Here is a 16,721-nt window from a genome sequence, read left to right as displayed (position 1 = left end):
ACAATTCCGTTAAGGCAATAATGATTATAGGGCTTAGATGGAATTTAGTATTTTACCCTAAGAATTATAGGGCTTAGATTGGACAATTGTTCTTATGTTGGGTCTCACCCCCCCCCCCCCCCCCCCCCCAGAATTCTGTTGTAAATCCACCACTGATCTAAGGGCCCATCACTAGAGGGTTCTTGTGCAATAGTGGTGGCATAGTGAGGCTAGGGAATTGGATTGGTTGATTCCTTAAGATAAAAGAATGTCAAGATTCAAAACCATATGCTTCCTCCGTTCCTAGATATAAATCTTTTTAGAGATTTTAATAACATAGACTACATATGGATGAATATAGACGTATTTTGAAGTGTAGATTCACTCATATTGCTATGTATGTAGTCTATATCAAAATCTCTAAAATGACTTATATTTAGGAACGGAATATGAATAGTAGGATTCTTTTGAAATTCCCAAAAATAAGAAAATGCGTAATTGGTTGAGTCACTACAAAAATGCAAGAAGTTATCTAAAGATTTAGGTGCAAGTCATTGTTGTCATAAAATCAAAAAAAATTGGACTTGATGAAAAAATTCCTTTGAAATCACATACAAAATAGAGCATGTGAAACTTTCCATGGTACTATCAAATAAATATTCATACAGAATAAAGTCCACCAACCAGAGAAGCCACAAGGCAAAGATGTACTAAAAATGTTAAGTTTATCTACTAGTGTAGTGTCAAAAAACGTTTCAAAGATGTACTAAAAAATGTTAAGTTTATCTACTAGTGTAGTGTCAAAAACGTAGCTTTACTCTTTTTTTGCAGGGAATCTACTAGCTTTACTTGACACTGGGACCTTCCAAGACAAACCAATTTGCCACATCTTCTGCATTTTATGGATTTGGTGGGTGATTTAGATGGTAAAATACTAAAAAATCATGAAAATAACAGAATAGTACAAGTCGGACAGACACCTCAGCTGAAATGGCCGAATGGCTTGTGAGATGTTCCCATGCTAGGCTTCGTTAATTGTCAAACTGTCGAAGCTATGCCTTTCAGCAGTACGTAAAGAGAGGCAGAATTAAGATTACAAGGGCATCCATGAACTACAACAACCATGTATTTTGAATCATTGACCATCCAGAGGTGGCAGGCAGAGAGAAAAGATGAGCTCTCTTAACCCAAGACAATGCTACAACATAGGCTTGCTCATGGTGTAAACAAAAAAAGTTACTACATGGGATGCCCTCAAATGGCTCCATATACAACATTACATATAACTCTACAAAATGAACTAACACTATGATCTGACATCCTTGAAAACACCACCTCTCTCCATCTCTGCAACAATCTCTTTCAAGGCAGGCACTTTGCTAGCTAAAGTTCTGTACAGTCTAGAATACCTGGCTCTTGTGCCATCGGCGGATCGTGCAAGGGCAAGCAAGCTGACTGCTTCCGGCAATTGCTCAAACACGCCTTTCATTTCCTCAAAGCCCATCTCTGCAAGAACAGATGGTCTTGGAACAACGCGGATTACCTCGCCACCTTTAGGTTCCTGGACTCGTTGATCAGCCTTGATAACCAGTTCACAGCTCGAATTTGCTCCGCATTTTATGATGAAAGGTGCTGTCGTTCCGGTGTTAAACTGCAATACGTTCCACTGTGAAACTTCGCTCTCTCCCAGCGTGTTGGAATTCGAGTTGGGGTCAGGGGCAGGATCATCGGGGTCTTCTTGCAGTGACTGTACACATACATGTTAGTGTTGCATCAGCTAAAGTTAATGGAATATAACTGAGACTTGGTGTTTGGGCCTTGGCATGACAAGTGAGCCGTCAGCTGGGATTCATATAAGCTAGATCCTATCTCGCAATGCATAAGCTATATTGAAAAAAGAAAAACAATTGTGTCTTAACAATTCATGACTACCACAACCAATCAGCTGGGATTCATACTAGATTGCAAAATGTAAAGGTGGTCCACATCCTAGTGTATGTACAGAAACCCAAAGAGAGTAATGATTAGTTAACCTAAATATAAAGTTGAAATTTTGCAAGTCAGAAGTTACTAAACCTCCTGTTACAAAAGAGATCTACTCCCTCTGTCTCCTGGGATTCATATAAGCTAGACCCTATCTCGCAATGCATAAGCTATATTGAAAAAAGAAAAACAATTGTCTTAACAATTCATGACTACCACAACCAATCAGCTGGGATTCATACTAGATTGCAAAATGTAAAGGTGGCCCTCATCCTAGTGTATGTACAGAAACCCAAAGAGAGTAATGATTAGTTAACCTAAATATAAAGTTGAAATTTTGCAAGTCAGAAGTTACTAAACCTCCTGCTACAAAAGAGATCTCGTACGATTTAGAGAGAACTGTCTTGCAAAGAAACAAAATCCTTCATCTTTTTATCATAACCCCATTTCTATTTGAGGGGTCAAAAATCAATAAATCATACTCTTTCGTTCAGGGCATAGATTATCAGATACTCCCTCCGTCCCAAAAAGCTTGTATTAGGTTTATCTAGATATGGATGTATCTAGACACGTTTTACAAGCTTTTTGGGACGGAGGTAATACTATGTAAATATAAGTACTACTCTATCATTCAGGGCAAAGATTATGAGATACTATGTACATACCTCTACAGCATTGCGTGCATCCGTGATCTGCTTCTGAGCACATGGATGATCAATGTCAAGAAGAGAAGGCATCTGTGCCAAGAGGTCATCCAATGATTCTAGCAATGCTTTCTTTTTCGATTTTCGTAATGGTCTTGTAGAGCTTTGTTTAATTACTTCCTGATGTCCAAAAATGAACAAGTATGGTGTTAGAAAACATGTCTCTCAGTATAAAACATAAAAGGCAAAACAAATATAGGCACAAATGATTAGCATCAGACCTTGACTTGCTTTAAGATGTTGTCTAGAGATATGAGAGATGCTAATCGTGCATCTTCAGCAGCAGTTGGAGGATTCCGGATAGGTGAACCACCTTCTTCTTTGGTTAACAAGGCAGTATCAATCCGCATTTGTTGCATGATCTGGTAAGAGTATGACAAGGGTGAGATGCCACAAGTAAAAGTGTCAACTTAAATAGTTCAAATGTACGAAGCTACAAAAGGAGTGTGGAAACGTGACTTCATCATACATCAACGTGAACCCCAGGACTTGCTTAGTGAGTTAAAAATATTTTTAGTAAAGAGCAGGCAGAGAGAAACTTATTCCATCACCAAAATTTGAACCACAGATCATGTTTACGCACTTCATTCATAAATTTGAGAAGTCCATCAAGTGAAGTGTACCAAGTGCAACACATGAAAGTAAATTTTGTGAGGGAGCTACAGGCACCTTTCTTCTTTTATGATCGACGGACTCCAGAGCAGAGCGCAGCTTACTGACATGAACAGGATCATCAGCCTCCTCTGTTGCCAATGTGCCAGCTATGTCCTGCAATATTACGAAGGATAAGAGAAACAATTGTACTGGATTTGTTAGACCAGAACGTGAGACGGGTAAATAAAACCTTCAAGTGTTGTAGCTGTGATGTGTAAACACGCTTGCTGTACTCAGATAACAGCTGGCCTAGAGCATCAGTGCTTGGGGGCTGCGCTGTACCAAGGCCAGCCATCCATCCATCCATGATAGCGGTAGATAACAATTCAAGTTGCCCAGTAGTTCCTCCAGCAACATCTCCACCAGTTACAGATAGAAAATCAAAGTTCTCTGCAAGCCATGCTCGGATTTGGCGTTGTAATTCACCAGCAGGTGTGTGAACAAAAAGAGCAGCCAAGGCTTTGTTTCCAATCGCAAAAGCCTTCGCTTCCTCGGTAATTTCCCGAAGCTTTCCTCCAGTGACATGTTGTCTCCAAGTCTCCTGTCAAATGTAGCACTAATACCAATTACTCAATGCTAGCACATATTCAAATAGGTAAAACATCTAGAAGCACGGCAAGCCCTTCAGATCATTCAGTGGCAATATATCAGCATAACATGTCCTAGCCTGACATATTAGCATCACTATGATGACCAAAAATCTGTACTTAAGTGACCATGCAAGCAATAAAGCATAGGGACCCCATCAGAACCGCAGATATATCCAAAATGAAATAGATCTAACAGTAACATATGCAAGCAATTTTCAGTGGGAGTGCTACTTCTGCAACAGCTGAAGGAGAACAAGACATACCTCCTCAATCCCACGAAGCTTCAGAACAATCGAGGAGAATTTTGATTTCTTTTCCTGTTTAATGTTAACCTTGAAACCATGCACATTTTCATCCATTAAGGCAACCCGTGAACCATGATCATGGTGGTAACCAGGAGACCTGCCAGGACTACTTCCCCTGCTAGAACCTCTGCTCCGACTAGTACTATTTGATTTCTCCAGAAAACGTTCAATTGGAGAAACCTTGAAGAAGGAACAAATGGACAAATACCCTAACCCATTTAGTACAAAAGGATGGGGCCTCTTGGCTTAAAATAATATAATAGATAAAAGCAAGACAGCGACATTGCACCTTGATGGACTGAAGTTCTGGGGACCTAGCAAGCAAAGATCTAATGTATAATATCCGGACCCTTGAAACTAGCATGGTATCCATAACTTTTCTTGGTTCCATTTTGCGAATGAACGAGAAGACAGCATCTCGGATCTCGGCAAGTATCTCATGCTCCCTAGCAGCACCCGCTTTGATAACTGCAGCCAATACCTGGAAGCATATCATAATTACATAGTCGCTCATGAATGGAAATCAACATTTACTATGACAGGAATACCATGAAACTGAAACAGACTAGGCTTTCACATACCTAATGTAGCCTATAATAAACAGTTAAAAAAGGCTGAGGATTTCAGACCTCAGACATAGTGCTCAAATCAAGGAACTGTATAAAAATCCCATATGAACGCCTGGCCACTTAATCAAGACACCACACAGCACATCACAATCTCTAGATATTCCCATGAAAGAAAGAAAACAATGACTAGCATCACTGCGCTGAATATGAAAATGGGATGGTAGTATCTGCTTGTCATGCAAAATGTAGGCAGCTGTCAAAGTAGGGTTTTGGGCATGTAGGGCTTTGGACATATTATACTAAACTGGATTTTGTGGTGATTCGCATCAACTCTAACCAATCGGCACCATTCTTCTACCTAGACAAATTAGGGACAAAATGCATTGGACATCAAAAGATCAAAATCAAAACAAATTCACAACTTGGACAGACCGTACCCATCCAACTTCTGTACAGAGTTGTTCCAGTTAGTGCCACATACAGCCTAGTAAGATGAGAACAGGCATCAACAACCAACTACACAGCAGCATCCTGACAGGTACTGGATTTTCATATCCTCTCCGATCCCATAAATCACCTAACAGTCCAATGACCATCTGATGGAACTGGACGTTCTGAATGGGTCATAGCTTTAGTGGATGGCCGGTGACCATAACAAAACAACAATGAAATGATAAATATGCAAAACCAGCTTATAACAATAGAAGAATAGAACTCTTATAGGTACAATGCAAATATTTTCTGTTAATTTAGCAGTACTGACCAGCATCAAAAGCTTATTTGCACCATCAGCTATTGCAGCAAATCCCTCAAAGTGGTTAGGATCAAAATCCATCAGTGCCGAAGTCAGGTACTCCCCAGCAGGTGTAGTTTTTGCTAACTCATTGCTTGATTTCACTATAGCTCCACTGTTTCCAGTTTTGTCCTGAGACATTGTTGCTGGAAATACATCTGGTGATTGAGTTTTGGCACTGTTGCTCCTGCAAATACAGTTGTAAATGGAACATGGTCGGATACTTTTTTTATTGCAAAAAACAGTGAGATTGACTGATTGCACATGTATGCATAGTAGCATTTACCTGCCTATATCCCTTCCCTGAGCATTAGTTACTTGGTTTGAAGATGGACTTGGAGCCTACAGACAAATAGCTTTATAGCAAAATTTGCAAACACAGCTTTATAGCAAAATTTGCAAACACAGCTTTTCTAAACTATTTGCAAAATAGAGTTACTGACAGATCATAAAGAGAAATGCTATCGCAATGAGTACTTATATAAAATAAAAGCTTCTTGGCACAGCTCACGTTGACACAGTACACTGAAAGACATTGAGAACAAAACAAGAATGGTGAAGTTATAAACTCATGTGGAGTTTCTGCATTTGCTACGTTGAACAAGCTCTCTATTATAAAGGACAAGTGAGGGCAGTTAGAAGATATGCAGTTAACAGTTCGTATTAATTCTAACTTAAAGTGGAAAAGGGAAGAAGGAACAATAGGCAAGTAAGATATACACACAAATGTCACATTCCCAGGTCATTCCAAGGTAGGTGGATAAAAAAAATCATCACACCATAAGGAATGGAGGATCATGATCATCACTCGCAAAGCCACACGTGCAGATTGAAGAAAGTAGAATTTTGGTCCCTTGTGGGGTGCAAAAATGCCTGAACATGCACTGCAGCATCAAGGGACAGACAAGACAAAGTGCCAGAAATGACTTATCTTTAGACCTTTTCACAAGCACTAAAGGAGTCCAGGAAATGGGACAAACTGAATAAAAAAGGGCCCAACAGTTGAATAAAGTGAAGGTATTCAAGGACACCTGAGGAGAGCTTGCTAATCCCGATTTCTCTGTAAGTCTGTCGAAGAGCTTCTCATTCTCCTCATGCAGTTTCTACATTAATCAAGGCAATGTTTCAAAAGTAAGACATTAATTAAAGCGCAGAAAATGAAGGCCAACGGTTCATAAAACCGAAGGAACCAGAAGCTTGACTTGTCTTGGCTTAAATAAATATAAAGAATAGAGAAATCATACACGCCCATCATAACACAGAGAACTCCAAAAGTAGTGCATACAATTTAACTGGATGCAAACAAGTCTCGTCAAAAATTGGTGTTGAACATCAGGTGGTACATGATACCAATAGAGTTGTTAGCACTAAGCTAGCAGGTCTCCTAATCTGAGTATAGAAATCAGATCCATGATAGATAAGTATAGCTTTAAGATCCTTTTTATATATAATCTTGCTTTATTATGCATGAGAACATGAATACAAACAACCAACAGTGTTCTATAAAACTGTCTTCTCAAATTTGCACCTTGTGCAGGTAGGATGGAAACTCCTAAGCTGAATGCAAATGCCTTTGAAATTGACAGTGAGAGCGCTCGTTGCTCAAACGACGATCAGTTTGACCAATTAAAATTACATTATTAGTTGCTATCAGTGGGTGGGAAAGAACTGGTAAAAGAAGTCCAGAGACACCACTAATTAGTCACGTACTCAAACTTGAGGTAATTTTTTGTAATTATGTAAGTATATAATTCAAGCAAAAATCTCACATTTGCATGAGGTGGAACAAATAATACTTGGTGATGAAAGATAATTAAAGTATCAATACCTCAATAAGGGCATCCCTCTTTGCTAACTCCTCTTCAAGCCTTTTGGTCACTGATGATGACTCAGCGGTTGATTCCATCATCTTTGGGGTTGAAATAACTGAAGCAGATTCAGATCCAATTGTTGATCTTGCATCACTAGAGTTCAGAGCGTCATTAAGTTGAGACTCAATGGACTTAAGTTTTGCCTGTAAATTGTAGGAACAAAATAAGCATGCAAAATACAAGTGGGTATTCGAATATATAAAAAAGTTGGCTTTCTAACCATACTACGTCAGTTAACACTCAAATCTCACCAGCAGATGCACAAATAGTAAAACTCGGGTAGCTATACACTACTATTGAATAGTGTGACAGACAAGCTGGTCGTAATCACATTATAGTCCCTTATGGCCAGATTAGGAAAGGAAGAACCAGATTAGATGCCAAATTATGATACAATTTAGTTGGGCAAAAGAGAATGTTAATGAAGTTTTTTTTTTGCGGGGAGAATGTTAGTGAAGTTGAAACATGGTATAGCCAGAATGAGAGTCCAAAAACATCTACATGATGATGGCATGGTGAATAAAAACCCAAGGATGAACCGCACTCTGTTGCATATACTTATACCATTATACGTGAGTGGAATGCTAAAAAAATGCATTATCTTGCAGCATGAATTTTTATGGCTGCACTGTAAGAAGCTATCAAATGCTAAAAAAATGCATTATCTTGCAGCATGAATTTTTATGGCTGCACTGTAAGAAGCTACCACACGCCATAGATATTTTTTCATGGAGCCAACACATGCTAAATAGAAATGCACCACCATTTTGAAGGTTGTTGCTTTACATATTTACAGGGTCCAAGACTATACATCAAAAGCCACTGCTAAATTGAGTGAAAGAATCATACACAACACAAAACATGACTAGCTTTTTTAGTGAACATATTAACAATAGCATTAATCTCACCCGCAAAAAAAAACAATAGCATTAATCAAGAGAATTTTTTGAAAAGGGAGACAAAATAATTTCAAGAAGAAATAGTATAAGCATCAATACTGAAACAAAATTCTGCCCTATCTAATTTGACAAATATAGATTGTTGATAATAAGCAAACATATTAACATTTAACCTGTAGCGATTGAATTGTTAGATCGCGTTCATGCATCTTAATTTTCTGCTCTTGCTCAACTTCCAAAAGACGAGAAATCTGGTCCCTTAGCTGATTGTTCTGTTCTTTCTCAATCTTGTGCTTGTCAGCGAGCATTAAATTTTCAGACTGCGATAGATAAGAACAACAAAAATGTCAATCACCTTCAATGTTTAATACTACAAGACTGCAGGTTGAGTATCCAAAAGATTATAACTGAACCAAGGATTACGAGTCGACGAGTCGTTGAGTCGTTCCGAGGTTGAGACTCATAGACTAATCGGACTAGTCTTAGACTAGTGCTAGACTAGTCGACAAAGTACTGTAGTAGTCAACTACTAATACCTAGTAGCAGTATGGAGTAGTAAACTGTACAACACATTACAACAGATACAATAAAACCAGCAGTGCTAGCCAACGCTCGCCAGGCCTAGCCCAGTGCCGCTCAGCACACCACCCCCAGCTGGCCCATTTGGGCCCAAGTAGCCAGCCTACTTAGCCTACTTCCCATCCCAGCCTCTGTAACCCTAGCTCCCGATCGATCCCGTCGCCGCCGCCTGCGCCATCACGCACAAAAGCACGCGCGCGCGCGACCCGCGCCTCCAGCCACCGCCGCCGGCGAGCCCACCGACCACCGCCGTGCCTCTTCTCTCCTCCTCTCTTTCTCTCCCCCTCTTTGTGGCAGGGCCGCACGCGCCTACGGGGCACGGCCATGGCCACCGCCCGAGCACGAGCTCCGGCCAGCTGCCGCGCCTTGCTTCGCCATCCGCCGTCCCGACGGCGGGTCAGTGGGTGCTGGCGGTGGCCTCGTCCAGGCGGCTTGTTCTCATAGCTCGCTCTCCAATTTTCCCCTCCCAAATTTGAGTCGAGCGACTCAGACAGCAGGACTAGTCTAGACTAGTCGTAGACTAGTCTCTCGACCGCTCGACTCATCGAATTAGTCTACACGAGATTCGCAGTCGACACCACAGTTGCGACTCATGGACTAGTCCATCGACTAGTCTCGACTAGTCCTTCGACTCGTAATCAGTGAACTGAACTACACTTACGAGTTAGTACATCCTGGAATAACATCTGAATGATATATTAGCAACATAAATTACTGAAGATTGAACAGAGATGCACCATCAACATCAATTACTGAAGATTAAACAGAGATGCACCATAAGCATTACTGTAGCTTTTCCACATAAAGTTGGAATTAATCATCCCAGGACTAGGATACATTAAAACTAGAAACGCACGAATCGCCCTGTATGTTCTCAATAGATGTTATTTCAGACAATGGCCAAATACACACACATTTGACCATTACATTTTTACTGGCTGTTACTAAAAGTTGTAGAAGATACTATGATATCCAAGTACCTCTGATGACAAATTACTAATAATATAACTACAAAACTAAACTTTTTGTCAATATTAGTGTCAAAGATATAAATGTTCATGTGCATGCACTCTTAAATAATATTTATTTGGACACACATTTTTTTAATCAAACAACAGGGGCCTCAGTAAAATAACTGTCCAAATGGTCATAATTGACTGTATTTAGCTTGGCATTAGTTTGATTCAGAGCAGTAGTATGGGTAGTATTGACCTTCAGGTCAGTTTGTAGTGTAGAAGAAACTCTCCATGCCTTCTGCACTTCGTTGAAGAGCAGTGTGCATTGGTCATTGGCCTCTGAGAGAGAAAGTTTCAACCCTAAAACTTCTTGTTTCAAGTCCGAAACCTCCTTTTCTTTCTCATGCAATTCTTTACGTGAATCATTCGCCTATGAATAAAATAGGAACATGGTTAAATGGCTATAAGAGTTAAAATGGGACCATGCAAATATCGATCAAACCCATACCACATCTCTCCATTTCTTGATGGTATCACGATTTCCAAGGCTCAATTCAGCATTTCTTGCTCTGGCCGAAAAACTGAGTGTGGGCAAAGTTCTAGACAAATTTGAAGCACTTGGACTTACATGTACAACCAACAAAATCTTCGAGCTGCTTCCTGCACGAACGAAGAAACGTAAAACTAAGAATGGTATTGGTAGGAGGTGGAAGCTTCCTTTTGGTCTTACTACATCTGTTTTATGCTAAAGGGAACCATTTTCCCTTCGGCCTGTGTTCGGATAGACAAATATACATGGACCCTAGAAAATCTTATAAGTATCGCATTGTTTATAAGCAGCGCCTTACAATTATGCCCGCTTTAGGCGCTTAGGCGTCAGGGCGGTTGGTGCTCGTCTTAGGTCACCTTACCGCAAGTATCTAATCACTCTTTTCCTAGTTATACCATATGAATGGTAGCATCAGGTAATTGCATTGGTCAATAAGAGTAATAGGGCATAAAAGCTACTAGTGTTTTTCCATCATATGTTGATTTCACATGCATTACCATTTCTTATTTTCTTAATGTGTCAAACATAGAAGGGGGGCTTGGATCACCAAAGGATGGGTAACAGACTCTGATTTTTACGAAGCAGATGCATTTCCATTTCCATGAATCAACCATGCATTATCAAACATGTTATTGTGGTACTACACTTTCCAAATTGCAATTATGCAAACATGAAAAATTCTATTAAAGGTTAAGATGGTAAGGATCTCATATGGCCTTACATCATTTTAAACTACGTAATTAAACTCAGTAGAAACTGTGAGAACAAAAACAGATGAGAGTATAAGATATACTTCACTTAATATTAATTATATTTCATCTTTTATTACAAATTCTTAGGAGTAGTTAGTATTTTGTGTTCTTATCATGTGGATTATTTGTATCAAAATTATGAAGCATGGCACATTGATTTTGCCCTACAATCTCCTAAAAACAAATTGTTTCATATTTCTTTTTGGGGGGTACGGACGTATGAAAGGGGGCATCAGATGGATACACCCTCCGTTAGCACTTTGGTTGCAACCAACCAGGAACAGACTATATTGCACTTAGGACAAAAAATAATTAGACCCTTATGGAGAAAGAAACTATTTACCAAGAGAGTCAGCTAAGATTTGTATAAGTCTTGAATTCCCAGACAGAACAGGCTCTTTCTTTGCACTTAAAGAGGCCAGAGCATCACCCAACCTATGCATAACAAAATTGAGAGCACTTTTATATTAAATAAAAGGAAAAACATAAATGCATTAACAAGAAATGAATATGCGCCATTGAGATAGGCCACTGACAATCAAATCACCAATGAGGAAATGATCAGACTAAACAGAAAACAAGGAACACAAGAGTCATGCTACTTACGCAGAAAGTGACTTTGAGACGTGCAAACAGTCTGTTACATTATCTCTATTGGCATCCTCCTCAAGAAGGCATTCGCTAGCTGGCAAATCTACTAGAGAAAGCTTACTGTACAGATGTTCTCCTGTTACATAATTTCTGTAGTGTATATGGATGGTAATAATCCTGAAAATAAAAGGAATATTTTTTAGTACTCCTTAGAAAAGTTAGTGCCGTGAATGAAAATAAAAATTAAAAAAATATCCAAACAGTGGCTTGTGACAAAAAGTTTCATAGTTACAATGGCAAGAGCAGGGAGCAACAATAGAGAAGGCAATATTAAGTTTCTTCAAAAGTAATGAACCCAGAACACCAAATAATAGTCCGTTTCATCTTCAAATAGGCGCCAATGAAGATTTAAATATTCAAAACCTATGACTGAGACATTAAGTACCAGAAAAAGGATTAATGCGCCACCAAGAAATAATGCCCTTTTTAAAGATTTATCTGACAAATGTACTAGGGAGTACAAACTAGATATTACATTCATCATTGCATCACAAAAAAGATATTTGACCTAGAAAAAAACAATGTTATGGGGTATGGATGGAGGGAGACAATAGCACTTATTGACATACAGGTGAGATACGATGGCCTTCGTCGAATGTACAGATTGGTTTTGAAGTGCTGTCTTTAGAGCTCCAGAAAATTCCAATGGATTTTCAACCTTCTCCTGCACAAGTTCCACGAAGGATTCTTGCACACCCATGCGGGCTTTCAGAGCTGTGCTTCTAGATTCTGACAGCAAATCCCGGACCTGTGCGAAACGAACAGATGCAATTAGGCTGCTGTGATACCGACTATACAAGGAAAGTGCAGTCATATTCACTTGACACGGAACAACAGCCAAGTGATCATTGGTAGAATTCCACTGACAGAATTGTATTAGTACCTGATCATTGTAGAGTTCACAGGCAGTAAAATAGAAGTTAAAGTGTGATGTGGAAGTAGTATCTGAGTTTGAAAGATCAAATAGTTCCTCAAAGCATCGGAGATATAAACCACGATCATGGCTAGATCCTTCCTGAAAAGAAAGCATAGGAATTTCAGTCAAAGAGTAGTGCATCTATGAATTTAAATAAACATTCAGTCAAGAGCATAGCAAGAATGTAAGCTTCTACGTCTTGTTTTGCAGTACCTGGGATCAGATCTTATCAAACAATAAAGTAATTCTGAGAAACAGGTGCTGCCCTAAAAGTGCACTAAAATATTACAATTAGCCATTGAAGCTATAAATAATAGTGCTGTTTGAGAAGCGTCGTTGCATTCCTTTGTGAACAAGTGATCGACGCTCATCATTCTAATGGCTCTCAATACATTGGTTGCATTTTTTTTCTTTGTTAGGAGACACGAGTTACATGATTGAATAAGATATATATATATTCTAACATACAATCACAGGTTGATAAAATAGACTTTGACTATTGCACCTCGTAAGAACTCAAAGGGTGACAGATTTCATAATGCATGTACCTTTAAGAAAAACCAAGTTAGGCTCCATGTACCTTTCATAATGCACTGTGCTATGGGCTTGTCATAATGAAGATATTTGCCATACCAAGATGTTATTATTTTTATAGTATATTTCTTGCAAACAATTCAGAGGGAGCAAGAATGGCGTCAATGCAACCTAAACATTCTGTAACTTAGAATGTGTAATTTCATGAAAAACAATTATAAACACATCGGAGTAGATGAAAACCAGTGTATGTGTCTTTCCAGAGCGGCTTTGACCATACGCAAATATGGAGATATTGTACCCATCCAAGGCAGACTGCACAAATGGTTGAACATCGTGGAAAAGTTCACCTTGAAATCATTTGAAGGACAGAATCAGTGTAAGAGTTGTAGATATTACAAAAATATGTTGTCAAAGTTTTGCGCAGTCTGGCACTTATTAATTGCATCCTGCATGGCCCATCATCAATCTTACCTTGCCCGATGTGGGGACCATATACCCTGTCAAACTCATAATCCTTCTTAGGGTTTGTAAGAGACTCGTCTCCAGTGTTTACACGGATAGTAAAATCATCTGGAAACTCGACCGCTGATGAACCCTCATCTTCGAATAATGGTCTGCTACGGCAGAATACTTTGACATTGCCTGAAAGGTGTTCATAATTATGACTGACGCTAAAAAGACACCACACACAAAGATGAATCATGTGTGTAAGTCAGGCAGTATAGAACATAATAGAGTACCTTTCAAGGTCAATAAGTCATTGAAAAGCCTTTTCTTCTCATGAATCAAAGGAGTGATTCTAGTTTCAGTTTCAAGTGCAGCTTGATCTACAGCAGCAAAAGATATAATCTCAGGTAACAATGGAAATTATATTAAAAATAGATGAATAACAAAACAGAGCAAGTTGCAATGCATGAAAAAGCATGATTCTCTATCTCTTCTGACTATGTACATTGTGTGATTGGGGGGGAAAAGTGTCCTTAGAACATGATATGATCCAACAACATCCAAAGTCAGTTTGTTATGTCGTTTTAATGCTCAGGGGATAATTTTATTACCACTGGCTTCATACAGTTACTATTTGTGGTCACAAGATTATAGAATGTACTTAACTACTTAAGGGACTTATATGTGCTATTCGCTATAACTGCAATACGTCCCAGCTCTTTCAAAACAGAGCGCGAGTACATGAATATAAGAGTTGCACATAACCCACCCCATAATTTATAAACAGGGAATCATTATATTACAGACACCGGCAGCCATATTATGCTCGCTATGTGCCAATGAGAGAAATTTCACTGCAAGCATATAGCTTATTCCAGGAGCCTTCAAAACACAGTACCAACTACCCCGGCAAAACCACTATCATCATTAACATTAACAAGCCTAAAGGGCAAGGAAAATATAAACAACTAGATGTTTATAAATGATTAAACAGGACCCCCTCATTAACACAGGGGGAAACGAGGTTAATACTTAACTGAACACCATGAAGAGAGATTGAACTTACCTAGTTTCCGAGTTCTATCTGCAAGAAACCCAAGATAGCGAGTGACACGGCCCAATTTTGCATTAGAATACTCAAGAAGGTCACTGGCTTCTTGTCTAAGTTCCAAGCAGTCCTCCCTAGCAAGCTACAAGTGTAATTTATAAAAGTGAGTTTTAAGAAATGATCAAATACCAACACAAGCAGGAACAAGAGAAAAACATGAAGTGAACACATATTATCGTGCACATCAAATCATGTTGATTTGACATAATCATCATAGCTCTGGTATTTGTATCAATTAGCAAGAATAGTTTCCTGGAATTTTTCATGTGAAAGCAAAATTATGATAAATATTGAAAGCGCCGACAGTATTATCCTGCTCAAGTTTGTTTGCACTCCTCATTCCTAGTGAGCAGGTAACGGAATCGCCGCCTCCCAATGTGGTTCCAGTTGAGTAATTTCAGTTCCTCTAAATTAAGGAAAATCATAACAGTCATCTTGTCCTCGAACATACTAAATGAATACAATGTTGGAGCCTCTCGTCCCACCATGGTACTGTTTCATGTTGAACTAACACCAGTAACAGAAACACATTGCCCCGCATATACCTATAGTCTCCTCAATTCAACGCATTATTACTAGTTGAGCACAGCCAGACTTGGTTCTTCAATCAAATAAATTTAAAAATTATACACCGTATATGTAACTAAACTATAAGTTTGAGCTGTAGACCCAATAGAGAACCTCCGTTAACGGCCCCCAAACAAATGGAGCAAAAAACAGTACGGAATCACAGCACTGCATCAACATGCGTCCAAATCCTCTACCTCAGCCAGCTCATTCGTGGATATACGTAACCCAATGCGGAAATATTCGCGGAACCGGTGCGAAGCGCACGGCAACATCCCGCACTCCAACGATGCCGCCCGGAACGGCAAACCAGCTTATCCCATCACCCCGACAAAATCGAGCTAGAACGATAGAACCGGACACCGCAGGCACCGCCCAACCCGAAACTCGAGAGCGGAGCAAGCACCTGGACGCTGTCGGCGAGCTGGTCGAGGCGGTCGGCGACGGGCATGGCGCCGGACGCGCGGGGCGCCCCCTCGGAGGAGCGGGCCACCATGGCCGTCGGCGGCGCCCTGGGCATGGCGGTGGGCGGCGCCAGCGGCGTCCCGGCCGCCGGCGTCGGCGGCTGGAAGCCGGGGAGGTCCCACGACCAGCCCCCGCGCGCGTCCGCCATTGGCGCCGCGACGAGCGGAAACCCTAGATCGAGCGCGGCTGTGGTTTAGCGGGCCACGGAGGCGAGGCGGGGCGGGGCGGGGGAGGGGGCAGGAGGAGGCGGACGAGGCGGTGTGGTGGACGGAGTGGAGGGGGGCAGAGGAGACGCGGCCCCTATTCCTCTTCAATCTATCGCTTCGGGGGGAGGGAGGACAGGGGCCAGAAGTTTTTCCGCTTTCGCATTTCCGCGGCGTTGTTTTGTTCCCCTCTCCTTGTTCGGGGGAGGGGGGTCGCCCGGCCCGATGGGGAGGGGGGAGCCTTTTGGCATCATCGGTTTTTGCTCTTGGCTCGGCTGTGGTTTGAATTCGCTCGCCGGGGCCCCGCCGCGGGGCCGTGGGAGGATAAATGCTCGCCGTACCCGACCATGTACTCGCGGTGGCATTGGTTGGGGTTTGAGAAAACGCACGGTGGCATTGATTGGGTTTGAGAAAAACACCTGCGTGGAGTAAATGAAACCGTGCAGCCGAGGGATGAAGTCAATACGTAGTAGTATAAACTGGGAATGATGCCTTCCAGATTTTCAAAGGATAACGAAAAAAGGTCGCTCTCTCTTGCTTTGTTCAGACATCGTTTTAGCTTTTTGATTGATGAAGAAAAACAGAGATGGCAAAATGAAAGCTATGTCGCTGTGGATATTTTTGTATGCAAATGTATGTCGGC

At 40.6% G+C, this 16,721-nt stretch overlaps 1 protein-coding gene across 1 annotated transcript; it reads right to left on the bottom strand.

The window, feature by feature from the left end:
* Positions 1-1,087: 1,087 nt before the first annotated feature.
* On the bottom strand, positions 1,088-16,265 carry LOC125519113 (kinesin-like protein KIN-14L). Its single transcript, XM_087536420.1, has 23 exons — positions 15,817-16,265; positions 14,802-14,925; positions 14,029-14,115; positions 13,760-13,930; positions 13,529-13,635; positions 12,719-12,850; positions 12,405-12,583; positions 11,791-11,952; positions 11,528-11,619; positions 10,391-10,542; positions 10,139-10,312; positions 8,521-8,667; positions 7,406-7,591; positions 6,609-6,680; positions 5,864-5,919; positions 5,548-5,764; positions 4,505-4,696; positions 4,174-4,395; positions 3,511-3,861; positions 3,336-3,434; positions 2,888-3,028; positions 2,628-2,786; positions 1,088-1,726 (listed from the first exon to the last, which is right to left on the bottom strand). The coding sequence occupies exons 1-23, from the start codon at positions 16,021-16,023 to the stop codon at positions 1,286-1,288; spliced, it is 3,870 nt and encodes a 1,289-aa protein (XP_087392546.1). The 5' UTR covers positions 16,024-16,265; the 3' UTR covers positions 1,088-1,285.
* Between the last annotated feature and the right edge of the window lie 456 nt (positions 16,266-16,721).

Source organism: Triticum urartu, chromosome 7A (genome assembly GCF_056163025.1).
Source record: "Triticum urartu cultivar PI428250 chromosome 7A, HENAU_Tu73, whole genome shotgun sequence".
NCBI classification, from domain to species: domain Eukaryota; kingdom Viridiplantae; phylum Streptophyta; class Magnoliopsida; order Poales; family Poaceae; genus Triticum; species Triticum urartu.
This window is presented reverse-complemented; position numbering and strand designations above follow the sequence as displayed.